At 36.2% G+C, this 21,593-nt stretch overlaps 1 protein-coding gene across 1 annotated transcript in view; it reads right to left on the bottom strand.

The window, feature by feature from the left end:
• Positions 1–21,593, bottom strand: part of LOC113071644 (NACHT, LRR and PYD domains-containing protein 12-like) — a 75,768-nt gene that overhangs the window by 20,147 nt on the left and 34,028 nt on the right. The window contains exons 2-5 of the mRNA XM_026244952.1: positions 20,141–20,412; positions 16,714–18,538; positions 16,365–16,538; positions 60–233 (exon numbers count right to left, since the gene is read on the bottom strand). Of these exons, the coding sequence (XP_026100737.1) occupies positions 60–233; positions 16,365–16,538; positions 16,714–18,538; positions 20,141–20,396 (2,429 nt within the window). The 5' untranslated portion in view covers positions 20,397–20,412. The remainder of the gene's footprint in view (positions 1–59; positions 234–16,364; positions 16,539–16,713; positions 18,539–20,140; positions 20,413–21,593) is intronic.

The following is a 21,593-nucleotide window of genomic DNA, read 5'->3' as shown; positions in this document are numbered from 1 at the left end:
TAACAGTGTTTTTTATAATTAACTTGCAAAAAAAGTAATCAAGTATTTGAATCTCAAACCTCAGCATCTCCAGCTTAGAGTTTGTACTCTTCAGACCTTCAGAAAGCAGCTTCACTCCTGAATCCTGTAGATCATTGTTACTCAGCTCCAGCACATTTAGATGGGAATTTGAAGATTGTATAGCTGAAGACAAACTTTCACAGGACTGAGCAGTGAGATTACATCCACATAGCCTGTGTAAAGGACAAAACACACAGCTATATTAATGTGAATTCATAAGTTTATATAGTTTGTAATATTCAGTACACGCCTGTGCTGAATACAGTGTAATTAGACTTTATTGGTAACATTTTAGAATAATTATACAATAACAACTCATTTTAAAACTATTTCAGTTTATTAAGTGTATAATTAATATATAATTAATAAATATAATTAATAAACCTTTACAGACATAATCAACTGTTTTTGTAACTCATATGTTTTTAATGTAAACATCTGTGTGAAAGAAAACTTAGTTTAGTAACTTAGGTTTAAAACACATGATTTCAGCGCAATAAACATGATAATCAGAACCAAACATTTTTAGCAGGTCTGAGCTGTAATGATGCAGCTCTATTCTGGAAAAAGGGGGTGGTGAGGAGCAGCTCTTTTGCATTTAATCCAGCACGCTAAATTTCAAACTCTGGACAATCTGTGCAATCAGTAGAAAGATTAAAGACTCTGGCTTTGATATTTGACCACTGTTTTGGTAAAACATTGTTGCAGTAACATTAATTTAGTAATTTTTGTCAGGATGCAAAATAATAAATACGTATTATGTCAAATTTTGAACAAAAGTTCACCACACATTAATATTCAATCACGTCAGCAGCGGTTTATTTGTGTTAACATAGTTCTTCAGACAAAATTATAATTTATATTCATTTTCCACTGATTTACGCCATCTGATGAAGCAGTGGGGCCCTGGGCTCTCTGTGTGATACACTCACGTGTTCGCGTTGTGATTAAATGTAAAAATGGCAATCATATTGTACAACTCATACCGCCCCGTCATCCTGTGATGCATTTCCTGTGTTCTTCCTCATACATATCTGACCGTAACAAACACAGATAAACACTTTTACACACAAAGACCAAAGATAATAAACACACGATTAAAAAAGGATATGCTTTGTATGTGATTTGCTTGAGATTTGAGGCATTTTGAAAACCATAAAGAATAAGTACATATGAATTGCTAATTTGTGCAGCGATATGAAAGGCTATAAATAGCATATTTTACCAACAGTAAACAACCAAATTTCACATGTGATCGCAAAAGGAAGTTATTACAAACATTTGTTGGTGGTTTTAAGTGAGTTTTGAGTAAACGTTTGTTGTTGCCGTGTGTCATGTGTTTGAGCATGATTATATACAGTATATATATATATATATATATATATAAAATTTGTTTGCTTAACATATTTATGTACGATTATTCTAAAGGGAGTTTTAATGTCATACCAAAAATGTCACACACATTACACACAAACCACTGGCCTGTGAAATAGTGAAATAATCATCCCTCAGGTAGATTGCATGTTTTCTTGCCTAGCTGGATGGGGAGCTCATAATCACATTGTTTGCATTCACCCAAACTGATATGCCAAAATCAAAATGGTGATGGTGAAGGGAATAGCAGGCAGTGCGAATCCCGCTAGTTGTGAAGCGGAAATGACTGGGCAGCAGAGGATTCTACTTGGTCGTAAAGCCTTCCTTGAATGTGTTAATAAATGAAATAGAGCATTGCGTTAGTTCAGTCAGGCCATGTTAGTCACGCTTGCATCAGCTGACAGTCAGCTGTTCCTGACGTGTACCAATCCAGTCTTGACACCTATCACCTGCGGTCTATTTAAATTCCCATTATTCAGTGTCTCTTCCATCGTATTGCTGCTTGCAATTAACTGATCGCATCGCTGCTTGCAAATCAAACTGATGCATCGGTTCTTGCAAATCAAACTGTTGCAGTTTGTTTCAGAACATCTGAAATCCACATCTAAGATAAGTGAATGCTTTTTAATCCATATCGCTGTGTATGTTCCCTGGTGGTAAACATGGTTTTGCATCGGTTGCAGGAATGAATATTAAGCATATTTGCAGCAGCATTTATACATCTGTGTTCATACACCTGGAGCAATACGCAGCTTGCGCATGCATTCGCTCTAAGGACACGCCGAGAAGGCCATCAGAACAGGGTTAAACGAGACCAGCATTCTTGTGTAAGCGTTTCAATGGGGGTTTGCTGTATTTAGCGGCGAAATATCAATGTCACTGGTGTTTATTTTTAAGGTTGATGTCATATTAACTGTTTGAGTGATTCAGATGCACGCAGCTTCAAAAGCACGCATTTATCGCTCTATGGCTTCTATACATAGGGTTATAAGAACCTGAAAAAGTATTTTATTCCTTCATCCAGATTTAAAGATTCGGTTGACCACATGAGATGTTATCTAATCCGATGTGGTGTTTACATGTGCTCGTGCTTCGATTTTTGGGACATAAGTGGCTACGATGACATGCAAATTACCAGAAGAAAAGAAAAAAACCCAGGGTTGCATTAATATTTTTAATTGCTGCTCGCACTTGCTTGGAATTAAGACTAATATTGAACCTCTAGTGTTAATTAGTGTGCTCAGTCATGTGGCCTGAACACGATCACATACACACTAAGGCCGTCTTCTATCATACCACTGGTGTGGTCGGGGTTATTATGTATACCCACTTGTTTTGTTGGTTCGCAAAATATGTAATTTACTATCATGAATCGTTCCCTTAATGTACCATACAGTTGTTAAACTAGTGATTCTTTGTTTTAATTGGAGCATTATCAGTTCTGTCATCTCACATTTCCCCGCCCATCATCTGCTGAGTGCGTGTGTCCGCTGCAGCGAGAGAACTCCGCTCAAATGCCATCAGGAGCACCAGGACATTTCTGGTCCGGTTGAGTGAGAGCTGATCGCCGAAGCGAGGGAATTCTCCCACACTTTAGGCACCGTTTCTAAATTACACCAAACTGGTGGGGGGTGAAATGCTCGTTTTCACTCAATATCCTGTTAATCTTGAGTACCTATAGAGTAGTACTGCATCCTTCATAACTCCAAAAAGGCTTTAGTTTTATTATATTCATAAGAGAAAGATAGTCTGTACTGATTTTTCCAAGAAAAACACGAGCCGCTGGAGGTGTGACGTGTGGGCGGAGCTAAAGAATCACGAGCGCGAGTAGGCTTTTGCGTTGAGAGCGTTTGGAAGCTGTGACATTACCGTGAGGAAAAAAAACATCCAAAACAAATTATTTATGATCCAGAATCAGATCCAGAGGCTGAAATATAACAAGAGCAGCATCAGCAATGACTACAGCAGGACGTCTCTATGTGGTACGTACTGAAACTGTATATATTTGCTTAGCGGTTTTGGAAAATGAGTAAGTTCCACTTTATGTCGTCTTTTTTTTTTTTTTAAGCTGTAGCGTTACATGTGGAAAGTGCAGTTTGATGCCAACATCGCATGTTGTTTACTTGATGTGCTTACGCGCCGATAGCTAAGTTAACAACACAGAGATATTTGAGGCCGTTTTACTCACCGCATGTGGTTCCAACACACGATCGTGACCTTTTTAGTTGGGACTGCATTATCCTTAAGAAATAAACGATGTGCAAATCCGGCGTCAAACTGGGCCTTGTTTGTAAAACAAGCATCTTCGAAATGCAGGGAACAAACAAAAACACTTGCACAACTCCGTTGATGCTCTGTAAAAATAAACTCCATCCACTGGTCCCTAAATGCGTTTTTTTTTTTTTTTTTTTTTGGTAAACTGTGCAAGGTTGTCTTGCCCTCGCAACCAAAAACACACTTCTTTTGTGACATTTCGCGACGCTCTCGCTCTGATCAGTGAATGTCTGTGCTCTGCTATACGGGAGCGCGCGCTCTTTCGGCAGAAGTGCCCTCGGGACCCATATAAGGAAATTCCGCTCCATTTAACGTCACACAGACCCATACTCGAAAAAAACTTTCCGAAACTTGTGACAAACCGGAAGGAGTATTTTTGGAACAATGTTTAGCATGGGAATCCAACTCTTTAACAGTGTAAAAAACTCAGTATGCATGAAATAGCATTTCACCCCCCCCCCTTTAACTGGTAAAATTAAATTCAATTCAAGTTTATTTGTATAGCGCTTTTTACAAAATAAATCGTTACAAAGCAACTTTACAGAAAATTATGTTTCTACAATATTTAGTAGTAGCTAGTAGTTTGTGCACATTTGACAGGATTTTAGAAAAAATAATAATAATAATACAAGACGTAGTCAGCTAGACGATGAACTATCAATATTATTAATTAAGTTATTATATGATGCAGTCACACATTTAGCAATAATTGTTAGTTCTGTTTGTTGATTCAGGGTTAGCATCATCTGAGGTCCTCTGAGGGTCAGCATCATCTCTTCTCAGCTGTTCTGGATCCAGACTGGAGTTTGGGTAAATCCTAGTTACCACGGGATGTAAATCCCGTGGCGAAACATAGAAACAAAATACAGACATCATTAGCATAGCTGCTGATCCATCAAAGTAAGATTAGTTTAACCTAAGGTAATGAATAAAAATGCACCTTTGATCAGATGCAACTACACTCACAATTAAAAAGATACATTATTCGAATGCTTGGCGAAAGAGATGTGTTTTTAATCTAGATTTAAACAGAGAGAGTGTGTCTGAACCCCGAACATTATCAGGAAAGCTATTCCAGAGTTTGGGAGCCAAATGTGAGAAAGCTCTACCTCCTTTAGTGGACTTTGCTATCCTAGGAACTACCAAAAGCGGTTTGTGACCTTAGGGAGCGTGATGGGTTGTAACGTGGTAGAAGGCTAGTTAGGTACGCTGGAGCTAAACCATTTAGGGCCTTATAGGTAAGTAATGATAATTTGTAACTGATACGGAACTTAATAGGTAGCCAGTGCAGAGACTGTAAAATTGGGGTAATATGATCATATTTTCTTGACCTGGTAAGGACTCTAGCTGCTGCATTTTGGACTACCTGTAGCTTGTTTATTGACGAAGCAGGACCACCACCTAGAAGTGCATTACAATAGTCCAGTCTAGAGGTCATAAATGCATGAACTAGCTTTTCTGCATCAGAAACAGATAACATGTTTCGTAGCTTGGCAATGTTTCTAAGATGGAAGAATGCAGTTTTTGTAACATTGGAAATATGATTTTCAAAAGACAAATTGCTGTCTAATATAACACCCAGATTTCTGACTGTAGAGGAAGTAACAGTACATCCATCTAGTTGCAGATTGTAATCTACAAGATTCTGTGTAGTGTTTTTTGGTCCAATAATTAGTATCTCTGTCTTATCTGAATTTAATTGGAGAAAATTATTTGTCATCCAATCTTTTACATTTTTAACACACTCCGTTAGCTTAGATAATTGGGAAGTTTCATCTGGTCTCGTTGAAATATATAGCTGAGTATCATCAGCATAACAGTGGAAGCTAATTCCGTATTTTCTAATAATATTACCAAGGGGCAACATGTATATTGAAAAAAAAAAGGGGACATAGGACGTATCCTTGTGGCACTCCATATTTTACTGATGATAAATGAGATGACTCCCCATTTAAGTAAACAAAATGGTAGCGATCGGACAGGTAGGATCTAAACCATCTTAGAGCCTGCCCTTGAATACCTGTATAGTTTTGTAATCTATCTATGAGTATGTCATGATCTATGGTGTCAAACGCAGCACTAAGATCAAGTAAGACTAGAAATGAGATGCAGCCTTGGTCTGACCCAAGGAGCAGGTCATTTGTAATTTTAACAAGTGCAGTTTCTGTGCTATGATGGGGCCTAAAACCTGACTGAAATTCTTCATACAGATCATTTTTATGCAGGAAGGTGCTCAATTGAGCAGACACAACTTTTTCTAAAATTTTAGACATAAATGGAAGATTTGAAATAGGCCTATAATTTGCCAGTACACTAGGATCTAGTTTCTTAATAAGAGGCTTGATAACCGCCAGCTTGAATGGTTTTGGGACGTGACCTAAAGATAACGACGAGTTAATGATATTGAGAAGCGGTTCTTCTGCTACAGGTAACAGCTCTTTCAGTAATTTAGTGGGTACAGGTTCTAATAAACATGTTGTTGGTTTAGATACAGTGATAAGTTTATTTAGTTCTTCCTGTCCTATGGTTGTAAAGCACTGCAGTTTATCTTTGGGTGCGATGGATGAAACTGAAGTGTTAGCCGCTGTAGAATCTACATTCGCTATTGTATTTCTAATGTTATCTATTTTATCAGTGAAGAAATTCATAAAGTCATTACTATTTAACGTTGGTGGAATATTTGAATCAGGTGGCGTCTGGTAATTTGTTAACTTAGCCACTGTGCTAAATAAAAACCTTGGATTGTTTTGGTTATTTTCAATGAGTTTGTGTATATGCTCTGCCCTAGCAGTTTTTAGAGCCTGTCTATAGCTGGACATACTGTTTTTCCATGCAATTCTAAAAACTTCTAAGTTAGTTTTTCTCCATTTGCGTTCAAGACTACAAGTTACTTTCTTGAGAGAGTGAGTATTACTGTTATACCATGGTACAGTACGTTTTTCTCTAACTTTTTTCAATTTGATCGGGGCAACAGCTTCTAATGTATTAGAGAAAATAGTGCCCATGTTGTCAGTAATTTCGTCTAATTCATTGGTATTTTTGGGTACAAATAGCAGTTGAGATAGATCAGGCAGGTTATTTGCGAATCTTTCTTTAGTGGCTGGAACAATAGTTCTGCCCAGACGGTAACGCTGCGACATATAGTTAATATCAGTTATACGCAGCATGCACGATACAAGGAAATGGTCTGTAATATCATCACTTTGAGGTACAATATCTATAGCAGTAAGATCGATTCCATGCGATATAATTAAATCTAGTGTATGATTAAAGCGATGAGTGGGCCTGGTGACATTTTGCTTGACTCCAAAGGAGTTTATTAGGTCAGTAAACGCAAGTCCTAATGTATCATTTGCATTATCAACGTGAATATTAAAATCTCCCATGATTAGCGCCTTATCAACTGTAACTAGAAGGTCTGAGAGGAAATATGCAAATTCTTTTAGGAATTCTGTATACGGCCCTGGTGGTCTATACACAGTAGCCAGAGCAAGAGATACATTAGATTTCTTTTGCATGTCTGACAGTGTAACATTTATTAGAAGTATTTCAAAAGAGTTAAACCTGTATCCTGTTTTCTGGGTAACATTGATAATATCACTATATATTGTTGCAACACCCCCGCCACGACCAGTCTGACGGGGCTCATGTTTATAACAGTAGTTTGTCAAGCAGAGTAAATCAAAACTATTATCTGTGATCATTTCATTTACAATGACTGCTTTTGGTGTGAGTGATCTAATATTTATGAGCCCAAACTTTAAAAATGGTTTTTGTTCATTTACTTTACATTTTTCTGGTTTAATTACGATAAGATTTTTTCTAGATCCTACATTATATTTATATTTTGACCTCACTATTCGGGGAACAGACACATAATACATGATTCTCACCAAGTTTGTTAAAACATGAATCATGAGGGGGCAGCTTATGAATGCAGATAGTGCTTGCTATCTTAATTAACATTTACAAATGGGTTTATGAATGTGTAATAATTCATACAATGACAGGCACATTTTTGTCAAGTATTTTTATTGAGCTATTCACTATCATAGTCTGCATCCGAAAACTGAAAAATGCTGCCTTCGGAGGTCACATTCCAAGGTAGGAAGGCATCAAGACACGTCCGAAATCATGGCAGCTTCATTTCCTGTCTCCTGAGATGACTTCATCTGGCCGGTTTTTGAAGGCAGCATAGATGTATCCTTCACTGCCTTTGATATCCCACAATCCCGTGCATTCCATTCTGTGACAGTTAAGCCAAAAAATAAAGATGGCGTCTGAAAGTTGCGGTAGGTGGTCAGTTTGTGTGTAAATGTATGTTTCTGAACAATGTTTTCCACTTATGCAATTTCTAGCAAGAAATTCTCAGCTTCTGCTCTGGTCATGGGATTCCAGATTCCATTCTAATGTGTGTTATTGTATAACTGCAATTTTATCATCTTTGTTCACTATTTCCCAGTCTGTACTGTAATGTCAGTGTCTACCAATCACTGAATGCACAGCGTTGCCGACATCACGTTCCCATTCTGATGACCGACTATTGATGTGATTACATGGGTACAAGTAATCAGTTTATCATGTTTACGTGGCAGGATTTTAATCTAGTTCGGTTATAGAAGGTTATCCTACCTCTCAACAGGTTACCATTTCGGTTTAGGCATTTTTATTCTGACGGAGGTGTTTCTATGGAGCAATTTCATTCATACTGGAAGCCATTTTAAGTTTCCGAAGGGTGCATGCTTCCCTTGCTGGACTACCACCCTCCATTATGCAACCTACAGCATTAATGCAAATTACATGTTCCTCATGCCGCAGGAAGGGGTCGTATGCATCACACCTTTGCTGTTGTTCAGTGTTAAAGAGGTGGATTTTCATGCTAAACATGGCCAATTCGGGTGAGTGTAGAAATCTTATTTCTGGGTGGTACAAGTTTCGGTAGATTTTCGATGATGGATCTATGACGTAGACGATGGTGGAACTCCTTATGAGCATTTCCTTGGGAAAGCACGACCATGCACATCTCGACCAGATCTCGACCGTAAACTCGCTTCATCAGGAAATCGTTGCCAGCGCTGCATAGGATTTGTTTGAGAATGTCTCCAAATAAGTGTGTTTTGGTTGTGAGGGGAAAGTTTACCACGTTCAGCTTCTCAAAGAACTTAGCATTACATGGACCGTGGATGCAGTTACTTTTCTGTGGCAGCAATGGAGTGTAGCAAGTGTTGTTCTCGTCATTTCATTGATGAATGTTTTATAAACAAGACCAGGTTGATGCTGGATTTGCACATCGTTGGCTATTAAAACAAGGTAGAAGAGTACACCTGCATCAGATTTCTATCTTTTGTTGGAAATCAGCACATAAGTGAATATGTATTATGGAAATAACACAAATCAGTATTATAGCTCCGCCCACAGCATGCCTCCAGGAGCATGGTATTTCCAGAGAGAATCGGAAGTTGTATTTTTGTTTTGCAGATATGACCAGGCTGGGGACTTTTGGAGATGGGGATTCGTACTGCTCTGTGGGTACTCAGGATTGGCATGAGATTTAAGCATTTTTAAGAAACATGCTTGTTGCACATCCTCAGTTGCTTAACTTGGGGTGACGCTTCCCCCTTTGTGATTTTTACAGCATGGTAGATACATAAAATGGATAATACTGCCATCATTTCAGACTGCTGATGCTAGGGTGTATGCTTCCCCCTTTACAATCACAGTTGCTTAAGCATTTTAAGAACATACTTGTTGCACATCCTCTATTGCTTAACTTTGGGTGACGCTCCCACCCCTCACCTTAATGTGATTTAAATCAGCATGTTAGACTTAAATTAAATGATATACAAACTGCCATCGTATTAGGCTGCTGCTAGGGGTGTATGCTTCCCCCATACAGTTCTCTCAAATATTTTGCATAAGCAGCTAAGCAACATGCTTGTTGTATGCTTCTCTTCGAGTTTGGGTGATGCTTCTCCCATAAATATAGTATCAAGCAACATTTATTGCTGGCCATTCAAATTGCATCAGGGGGTTTATCTTGCTGCTCTCCCCGCTCTGTCCAAGCATGGCTGTATGGATAGGCGTGTAGAGTGTTGCCCAGAACATAACCATACCGCCAACACTAACTGTATGCAATTATAATTGTCATAAATATAGTTGACGGAAGTGGTCCTGATTGAAATCGAGCATCGCATAAATTCAGTCAGGCCATCTTAGTCACGCTTGCATCAGCTGATGTGGAAGATTTTTATTAGTAAAATTTTAATCAATCAAGAATAATCAATGCGAATCTAGCCATTTTTGTTGCTAGCTGTTTTTCCATTATAATCCTATAGGTAATGGAGAGAAAGGAATATGCTTACGTGCTGGAATGTTCAGAACTGATGAAAAACATATGGCCAGACAAGGGCCTTTCATTTTACCAAAACAAGTAGGGGCCTCTCCTCTCTAGGGATGTATGAAAAGTGTAGTCTAATGGAAAAGTTTGACTATGTGGAACCGCCCCATATAGTGTAAATAAGGAGAAACCAAATAACATTTCGGGAGATCTCCTTGCAAGGTCCTCTCGGCTTTGTTTTGTTTAAAATAAAGTCTTTTCTTCTGAGAGAAAAATCCCTGACTGAGTTCGATTCTTTGGAGAACCGGCAAAATACACCACACTGACAGTCAGCTGTTCCTGACGTGTACCAATCCAGTCTTGACACCTATCACCTGCGGTCTATTTAAATTCCCATTATTGAGTGTCTCTTCCATCGCATTGCTGCTTGCAATAAACTTCCTCCTCCAACCCCAACTCCACCAACTGAACCTGTAATCCGATCTAACTTGTTCTTTCTTTACAGTGTCTTCATTGGAAGCAGTCTCTATGACATTTTGTTTACAACTCATGTAATTGTGAATTGTAATTATGTATGCTTATAATGGTTCTGTTCTGTACCCCAGGGGGGTTTGTCTTGCTGCTCTCCCCACTCTGTCCAAGCATGGCTGCATGGACAGGCATGTGGATTGTTGCCCAGAACATAACCATACCGCCAACACTAACTGTATGCAATTATAAATGTAACTTTCATACAGAGTGCTTTGATGATTTATGTAACTTTACCGGAGCCAGCTAACTTGTTATTACAATTGGATTAGCTGCCAGAAATGCGGAGAGAGGTCGGAATCAACAAACATCAATGCAATTATAAATAAGATTATTATTACATTGTCAGAGTGGATATGAAGCAATGCAGGTAACGTAATGTTAGGCTGTTTAATTTGCTAGCAGCTGGCTAGTTAATGTTAACTGATTATAAGGCTGTCATTTGCCTTGCTAGAAGTTAATATTTTCCCATCTACCTTACCAGTCTTTGGATATGTGTGTTTAAACGCGAGTTAAACCATCATTTAACTGCGGTATACGAAAGGCAGATTGCGCAGTATCTGTGGTGTCTAACAGGAAAACAAACCCAGAATGCAGTAACTTCACTTACTTCGGTTTGCCTTGGTTTTAGTTTGGATTTTGTAGTTACTGCAATTTTGACATTCTGATTTCTCTGTAATGGGACTAAATTGAACCAGGAGACTTTGTCACAACAGAACAGATGTCACAAAGCCCATTTTAGGATTTAAATCAATTTTGACCATATGTGTAGTTACTGCATTTTGCCTATGGATGGCAGCATTGTTCCAGGCACCAAAGACAGATTCGCAAATAACCTGCCTGATTTATCTAAACTGCTATGTGTACCCAAAAATACACACAAAATAAACGAAATTACTGGCACATGGGCACTATTTTCTCTAATACATTAGAAGTTGTTGCCTCCATCAAATTGAAAAAGGTTAGAGAAAAACGTACTGTGCCATGGTATAACAGTAATATCCACTCTCTCAAGAAAGAAACTCATAGTTTTGCGCTAAAAAAAACAATACGTTCGGCAATAGACAGGCTCTAAAATCTGCAAGCGCTGAGCATATCCACAAACTCATAATAACCAAATAACAATCCATAAATAACCAAAATAAACCGATGTTTTTATTTAGCACAGTGGCTGGATTAAAAAATAACCAGACACCACCCAATCTAAATATTCCATTAATGTTTAATAGTAATTACTTTATGAATTTCTTCACTGATAAAATGGATAACATTAGAAATACAATAGCGAATTCTACAGCATCTAACACTTCAGTTTCATCCATCACATCCAAAGATAAACTGCAGTGCTTAACAACTATAGGACAGGAAGAGCTAAATAAACTTATCACTGTATCTAAACCAACAACATGCTTATAAGATCCTATACCCAGTAAATTATTGAAAGAGTTGTTACCTGTAACAGAAGAACTGCTTCTCGATATTATTAACTCGTCGTTATTTTTAGGTCACATCCCAAAACCAAACTGGTGGTTATTAAGCCTCTTATTAAGAAACCACAACTAGATCCTAGTGAACTGGCAAATTATAGGCCTATTTCAAATCTTCCATTTATGTCTAAAATTTTAGAAAAAGTTGTGTCTGCTCAATTGAGCACCTTCCTGCATAAAAATGATCTGTATGAAGAATTTCAGTCAGGTTTTAGGCCCCACCATAGCACAGAAACTGCACTTGTTAAAATTACAAATGACCTGCTCCTTGCGTCAGACCAAGGCTGCATCTCATTTCTAGTCTTACTTGATCTTAGTGCTGCATTCAACAACATAGATCATGACATACTCATAGATTGTTTACAAAACTATTCAGCTATTCAAGGGCAGGCTCTAAGATTGTTTAGATCCTACCGGTCCGATCAGTACCACTTTGTTTATTTACCTCTGATGTCTAAGGGGGTTTTGGGGGCCTGGAGAGGTTTTGTCATGCCTTGACACTTGTGCTTTTTTCAGCTGCTTCTAAATGGCTAAAGTCTAATATCACTGTAATCAGCACAAACCTGGCTATAATAATAATATGTGAGCAGCATCTATGTATATGATTGTGTTTTTGAGAAAACAATGTTTATTCATGGTTAGTGAAAAACTAAAATTGTAAATCACTTGAATAATGCCATAAAACACATATAGAACATTGGTTCCCGGGACTTTTGAGAACTGGATCTTATAGCCTAGAAATGTTCTTAAAAAATTTTTTATTGTTATTAGTATCATTATTATTATTATCATTTATATTATTATTAATGTTGAAAAGAGCTGAGAATATTTTCAGTTTTTTTTTTTTTTGATAAATTGAAAGAACTGCATTATTTGTTACATTTATATTATTTACATCAAGCTTTTGAATGATATAGTGTATATTGTTATTGAAATTTCATAATGTTTCACTTAATTATACATTTAGTCAGGAATGGCAAAAGTCTAACTAGTAAAATGTTTACACATTATGTGAAAATATATAAATTAATAAAATGAGACTTACTTATGTATATGATCTCTGCTGAATAAAGCACTTCATTCTTTTTTCTGAGGAAATCCAAAACTCAAATCCTGAGGTAATCCTCATCACACATCTTCTTGGGGTGAATAATGTTTTATTCCTCTTAGCGCGAAGCAAACAGTAAAATAAAAAAAACTTGAAGAACAGTCTCGCTGCTTTGTTTTTTGTATGGGCATTTACAAGCTGCATGCTTTGCATGCTGAGATACCGGTTTATGGTGCCTTGATGAGATCGTTAATATGCAACAGCTGTGGGTGCTTAACTGGGTAGGATCCTGACAGCTCATGGTATGGGATTATTTTCCCGCCAAATGTATTGCAGTCACAGATCGAAAAATAATGCGCATAAATAAAATATTTAAAAACACGTGTAAAATAATAACGCACAAAACCGATTTTTTAAATAACAAACAGTGCAGTCATGGATTACACAAATCTGAAACATGAATTCAACATTTTCCAAAAAAAATCAGGTTTCCTGCTCATATGCTATTTTTTTGTGTGCTTGTGGTCTTTTCCCCTTTGCTCGTTTCCACATTCTGCGCTTGCGTTTCTAAAAGTTGCAGTTTGAGTTTCATGTAAATCAGGGGAGGCTTCAGCGTCACCATTGGCCGCAAGTTCTAGATTGACAGCTGCGCCGCTAGCCAATCAGTTCAAGGGGGAGTTGACGTCACTCCAATGCGACTCGTTGGCTGCTGTTGGCTGCACATTGACAGCAGCAATGGGAACTATGTAAGGCTGCTATTCATTGACTATAGCTCAGCTTTTAAAGCACACAAAGAAAACCTATAATTAATAAGACCACATTATAAAGCCTTTTGGATGTATTTTATGAAAACTTTGTAATTGTAATATTTCAGTAAAAACACTAATAAGATGTACTAAATTATTGTGCAGATCATAAACGATGGCAAGATATGAGACTTATAATACATTATAACTATCGGAAATATAATTCGGTAACACTTTCTATGAAGCCCGTATTTATAATATTAGTATTTTTAACCCTATGATGGTCTTCGTTTCTCCAGAGACCCCAGACAATAACATTCAATTTTGTAACAAGATAATAGTTTTTTTTTTTTTACAAATGTAATTTTACTCTGTTTTTTAATGTTTTTACTCAACATTTGTGCAGTTTTTGGAGGATTTATGATATATTTAAAATTTCTATAAATAAATAAATAAATAAATATTTAAATAGGCTTTTTTTACAAAAAAAAACAGCATTTGATGTAAAATTCACTTTATAAAAGACCCAGATTTCTAACTTTCATTCATGGGGATAACATGGATCATTTTAAATGATTTAATGTAACATTTATACCCATTTTTTGGAAAATGCAGTTTTAAAATAAAAATAAAAATCACTTTAACCACTAGATGGCTATAGAGCTCCACTATATGCTATTTGCTATTTGACTACCTGAAAGATATCTTTTCACAAGTTGGATTCAGTTGAATTCATATCTAAACATTATAAAATCACAATTATAACAAAAATAAAATATTTTTTGTCAAAGTTTAGTATTTTTTTACTGAAAAAAAAAAAGTTTTTCAATAATGTTACATTACAATGCATTGCAGGCAGTAAGCATGGTAAACCACATGACCCCAAAGACCACGAGTGTCACAATTTTTGTCACGCTAACATAAAAACAGATATCATTCCAATTTAATTTCTTTTTGTAGATCTAGAAAGTGTTGAGAGCCGTAAAAGGTTTCATATAATTTGGACAAAGGGAACATTTTTTTTTTTATTTGAGCAAAAGTCATTTGGGGTCAGAAAAGACCCTAGAAACCATCTGAGGGTTAAGGCATTATAATGAATGCATTATGCAAAATTTTGTATCATATCATGAATATTCATAACAACACTTTTAATATATTATAATATTTACTTATTTGTGGTTATAGCTTTTTTTTAAATATATATTATGATTTATAACACAATGAACACCATCCATTTTTACAACAGATTATATTTCTCATAGTTATAATGTATCATAAGTCTCAAATCTTGCAATTTTTCTGATGCTACTTTACTTAACCCTTGTGGATTGTTCAAATTCACTACCCTTTCGAGTTGTTTGTTGGTTCAATCGGACTGAATTCATTATGATTGATGAATCTGATAGTAGTGTTTACGTGTAAGCTAAATAAAGTGATTGGGTTGATGTGTGCGTTTATGTCACAAGCTTCAAATTGGAATAGTTTTTTTGACATGCGCGCACACTGCTCAAATAGTGAAAGTGAAATTGAAAAGTAAAAGTGAGAGTGACATATAGATAATATAGAGTTTCTCAATGTTTGCACATAATAACCTCTCCTACACAATTTATTTATTTGTTTTTAACAGCAGAATTAATATTTACCTGTTTATGGATAAATATACATATAAACCGCTGTGCTGTGCAGCTCACATTTATCATGGAAACAAATAAAAAATAAAAAGCCCCTCCCCGCACCCAAAATGGGTTGCCTGTGGATGAGCATCCAAATCAAAGTTGTCCTGCTCCACTACACAAGCCGAGTGAAAGGAGAGTTTTATAATGACAGGACACGCATTTATACAACTCTTTATTCAAAAAGAAGAGCCACTCTTTCCGTGTGTCATGTGTAATTAGCCTACATTATTTCTTGCATAATTGCACATGCGTAGTTCTTTCAGTTTTGTGGTTCAAGCCGATCAAGTTTTTACATGCACACTCAATCGTATTAGAAATGGAATAATCCACCCCCTTCAATCTAATCAAAATTTCATTCAGATCGTGCTCAATCTGATTGATTAAGGTGTTTATATAAATGTTTTTCAATCCGATTGAGCCATCAATCTGATTAAAAATGGATTATTTGGGTACATGTAAACGTAGCCACTGATACAGTCACATCGGTTCTCCAGTTATCAACACACTAAATCTGTCCTACTGAAATGAGGCAAGAACGGAGAGTAATTTGATACTCTGAGCAAAGGAGTTAACTGGTGAAGTGAAAATAAATCTATTTTAATCAAATTCATAAGGTAAGGGAACATTTTTTAATGCTGTTCACTGAAACAATGTTCACAGAAGTCATTAAGAAATGTAGGTATTATTTCATTCTCATAATCATAATTGTGTTCTTGGAGAAAATGCTACTGACACAATCGTACTACAGTATAGACTGGAAATATCTGCTAACTACACCGAAGAAACGCCTATTCTTCCACTTATTTGAACCTAGTGATTCAGTGAATGTCAAACCTCAGTATGTTCAGCTGACAGTTTGAACTCTTCAGTCCCTCAGAAAGCAGCTTCACTCCTGAATCATGCAGGTCATTGTTACTCAGGTCCAGCTCCGTCAGATGAGAGTTTGATGATTGTAGAGCAGAAGACACAGTTTCACAGCATGTTACATTAAGATCACAGCCGTCAAATCTGACAAAACAATATTTAACCAGTTTATTTTCTGATGTTCAGTGTTACTGCAATAATTTAGTATACCCTTCATAATCTAGACTGTGAAAATATTTTGCATAGTATTTTAACATTTAATTGTTTAGTGATGTAAGACAAAACATTTAATTAAACAGCAGTAAGTGAAATTACTCACAGGGCTTTTCTGCAGCACCTCAGAGCTGGAATGAGTTTCTTGTAGTTTGAAGATGATGACGTGAACCTCTTTGGGTTGAACTCATCCAGCACTTTCTCTGACATCAGCAGTATGTAGGTCAACACTGTGCACATTGAAGATGAGAGGTCTCTTCCTGGATGTTCATCTGAACTAAGGTAACTCTGGATTTCCTCATATAATGAATTATCTTTCAGCTCAAGTAAGCAGTAGAATAGGTTGACTGAAGTTTCATCTGAGATGTCCTGTTTCAGTAATTCTTTAATGTGTTCAGTTGTTTGTGTGATGCTCTCTGTGGTGTCTTTAGTGTGTGTGATCAGGCCTTTGAGTAGGTTCTGACTGGATTCCAGTGAAATTCCCATCAGAAACCGCAGGAACAGGTCCAGGTGTCCTCTCTTACTCTGCATTGCTTTATCAGTGGCTCTCTTTATTAAGTCATGAAATTTGAAAATTCTTGAGAAGATCTGACACTTTTTTCTGGCTGTATTTTGTGAATCTTCAAAGAAAAACTGAAGCTCATGTCTGTTCTTGTTCAGGTAGCAGATGAACACATGCAATGCAGCGAGGAACTCTTGAACACTCAGATGCACAAAGCAGAAGACCTTTGTCTTATAAAGTCCATCTTCCTTCTTAAAGATCTCAGCGATCATTCCTGTGAACTCAGTGTCTTTACTCACATTAATACCACATTCTTTTAGATCTTTCTCATAGAACACAATGTTTTCCTTCTTCAGCTGTTCAAATGCTAGCTTAGCTAACTTCAAAATCAGCTCTCTGTTTAATTTTAAGTGCTCTGAATGTTCTCTTTCTTGTTCATCATACTTCTGATTCTTCATGTTCATCTGTATCCGCAGGAAGTGAATGTACATTTCAGTGAGTGTTATGCTTATGTTCTCTGTATTGTTCTTGATGAGAATATCCTGAAGTACTGTGGCTGTGATCCAGCTGAAGACAGGAATGTGGCACATGATGTAGAGACTATGAGACGTCTTAATCTGTGAGATGATTCTGGAGGCTTGAGTCTCATCTTTGATTCTCTTTCTGAAGTACTGCTCCTTCTGTTGGTCTGTGAATCCTCGCACCTCTGTGAACAAACCCACATACCGTGGAGGGATCTGATTGGCTGCTGCTGGTCGTGAGGTCACCCAGACAAGAGCTGATGGAAGCAGCTTCCTTTTGACCAGACTTGTAAACAGCACATCTACAGATGCTCTTTCCTCAACAGTGTCCAGTGTTTCACTTTTAAAGTTCAATGGCAGGCGACTCTCATCAAGTCCATCAAATATAAACGCTAGCTTACATTCCTTATATAACTTTGATTTCTCCAGGTTTTTCAATTCAGGATAAAATTTCAGCAGAAACTCATGGAGATTGACCTCTCTGTCTTTAATTACGTTGATCTCTCTGAATGGAAGCAGGAACACACACTCTATATCCTGATTGGTTTTTCCTTCTGCCCAGTCCAGGATGAACTTGTGCACAGAGACAGTTTTTCCGATGCCAGCGACTCCCTTGGTCAGCACAATCCTCTCCTCTTTATTTTTCCTCAGTTCAGTAAAAATATCATTGCATTTGAATTGTTTGTCCTGTGTTTTTCTGTTCTTGAAAGCTTCATCAATCTTAAGAATCTCATGTTCATGATTGACATCTTCCATCTCTCCCTCTGTAATGAACAGCTCTGTGTAAACAGTCTCGAGATCTGTGTCAATGTCTTTGTTGCCCTCAAAAATACACTTTGTGTTCTTCTTCATGTTGGTTTTGTGAATTTGCAAGCATTTCTGCAGCATTAAATCCTCCGTAAAAAAGGCTGATGATAGTGAATAAAAATATGATGAAAAAGCAAAAAACATTTGTCAACATTATAATAAAAACACAATTGAACATAATGCAGACCTGAGGCTTTAGTGAATTTCATTAAGCCTCAAAGAATTTTTCAGATGCTTTAATTTGTAAACTCCAGAAAGCATTAATTTGGAATATATATATATATAAACTATTACCAAACCCCAACAGTATATAAACTAAAAAAATACATTAATAATCTAATGCTAATGTGATATATAAGGTAAACTTTGTGCAGGATCTAGAATTAAAGGGTTAGTTCACCCAAAAATGAAACTTATATCATTAATTACTCACACTCATGTAGTTTCAAACCAGTAAGACCTTGGTTTATCTTGTTCTATTTCTCGCAACTTGTGTTTGATAAAATCTGGAGCTGTCTGACCCTGCATAGACAGCAATACAAATGAAATGTTCCCAAGTCCAGAAACATTGCAAGGAGATCTGTAAAATAATCCAATATGATATTTCCATTCAGATCAACTTACAACAACGTTGGAAACAAGTCCGGCGGTACACAGCTGACACTGAACAGCGTAAATCCAGCACATGATCTCCAAAATGGTACCAGGGTGATGTGGAAAGACAAATTAGTGTTGAATAAAGTATTTTTTTTTCTCTTGTGCACAAAAAACATTCTCGTAGCTTTGCATTATTTCAGATGAACCACTGAGGTCACATGGAATAATTCACAGATCTCCTTGCTATGTTTCTGTACTTGGGAACTAGGGATGTCAATTTTAACAGGTTGACTGTTAACCGACTGTTAACAATTTTGATTGATTAATCCAATCAGTTAAACTATTGAAAAAAAAAAACATTTATTTATTTATTTTCAGTAATTTAATAAATAAGCAACTACTCTTTTCCATCATAAACAGTTGTAGCAATTAACCGGTTTGCCTTTATTTGTGTATATTTACAATAAAAACTAAAATGTGTGCAAAAAATTAGCCTAAAGAAAAATGGGATGCCATTTTCTGATATATGTGTATATATATATATATATGTTAGCTTTATTATGTTTTTTGCCACTGGCAGAAGCGCTGCAGGTGCAGGTTTTATTATGAACTATGTATTATCTTTATCCTCATGTTCTGTTGTTTGCTCCTTTTTACCATGTAAAATGAATTCCAGGGAAACAAATGTTAGTATTTTTAATGGGTCACAGACACTTATCCTTTCTAATTTAATTAAATTTTAATTTAAAATAATTGTGTCAGTTAAAGAGCGTTGGTTGTCGGTTAGGAAAAATAACTGAAATGAACATCCCTATTGGGAACATTTCAGTTGTTTTGCTTTGTGTACTGAAGATGAACAAAGTTCTTACAGGTTTGAAACAACATAAGGGTAAGTAATTAATGACAACATTTTTGCAATTGAACTAACCCTTTAAATCAACACATGTTTTTACTGTTGCAGCATTTATTTCTGCATTTATTTCAGTTTTCAGATTAAATCCAGTCTTGAGTTGATGATTTTGACTTGAAAAGAGAAAAAGAAATTAATATATTTTTTTCTTTTTTTACATTACAGGTTTGATATTACAATATCAGTTCTTTATTACCTTCCTTGTGCTTGTTCTCTAACTGTTCAGCAAGATTGTTCTGGTTAATCTTTTTCAGGATATGAAGTGTGATCTTTACAGCTCTTTCTGGTCCAAAACGATCCAGCATCTGATTCACTGTGTCTGTTGCCTCAGCCTTCTCCAATACAGAAGCAGGAATAGGTCCATCTTCTCTTAAGAAGCTCTTAAATCTCTTGAAATTGTCTTTTTCCAGGTCATCCAGTGTGTCATAAAGCATTCGTTTAATGGAAGCCATCTTTCTTCACTGACAGCTGTTAGATATGAAGAAAATGCTTTACAATACAGTAGGTCCACTCTTACTAGGCACTCTTAGTTTTTCACATAAGTTTCATAAAATTATTATTATTTTTTTTTTTTTTTAGTTTCAGTTTATTGGTCAGGGACAATGTACAAAATACATTAATCTTACGAAGAGATGTTTTGTACCAGAGTTAGCAATCTGCAGTTCCATCTGCAGTCCATCTTCCATCACCTGCCCACAACAAACAATGTTGTGGGCAGGTGCACACAATATTAAAACATTATATTACAAATAACTGTTAGTAGAACTAACAAAAACATGCAATATTAGTTAAACAATGAATATTTAAAACTAATCAGATAGTCTAATGACAAGCTAAACAAAAAAGAAGAAAACCTATCACAACCTAAAATATATATACAACATAGTCAAAAATATTTACCTCAATGTTACATTTGTAAACTTGAAGTCTGCTAATGCTGACACAACTGGTTATTGAGGATGTATTTCTTTAAGTTTCGAGAGAAATTACTCAGATCTACAGACAACTTTAGATTGTCTGGGAGTTGATTCCATTGTTTAATGGTTTTAAATGTGAAGGCTGTCTGTGCGAAGGCAGAAGATCTCTTCGGGATAGCACAATTTCTGTGAGCAGTGGAGCGGGATGTTCGGATCATTGTTCAGAAAAAAGTTGTAAAAAAAATTTAATTGATGGTGGAGCAATATTATTAACAATTTTCAAAACGTTTCTTAAATTTGTATATCGAATTAGAGAGTCAAAACTTAATGTTTTATATTTACTAAGAATATTACAGTGAACACCAATTATAAACACCAACCTCAGGAGATGATTATTAGTTTGAGTATTATTTCCTCCAAACCATATGAAATTTCACTATTTGAATGATTGTTAATTTCCTTCTGTTAAATCCATAAAACAGATATATTATTAATTTGATCATAACATCTAAACATAAGAAGTAGTAGTTTTAATTTTATATTTATAGCACCTTTCCATAGCTCAAGGTCACTTTACATTTAAACTTACAGGGAAAAAACATGACAGACATTAGACTACAATATGCATCTAGAAGGCTATATTTTTATTTCTACAAGGATGTCCTGCATAAAAAGCCAGAAATAATGTGGCTCTCTGGATTATTGATGATACCTAGAATGTAAAAGTCCACA

Source organism: Carassius auratus, unplaced genomic scaffold, assembly GCF_003368295.1.
Source record: "Carassius auratus strain Wakin unplaced genomic scaffold, ASM336829v1 scaf_tig00007763, whole genome shotgun sequence".
NCBI classification, from domain to species: Eukaryota; Metazoa; Chordata; class Actinopteri; order Cypriniformes; family Cyprinidae; genus Carassius; species Carassius auratus.
The sequence above is the reverse complement of the archived record's forward strand: the minus strand, read 5'-3'. Positions and strand labels throughout refer to the sequence as shown.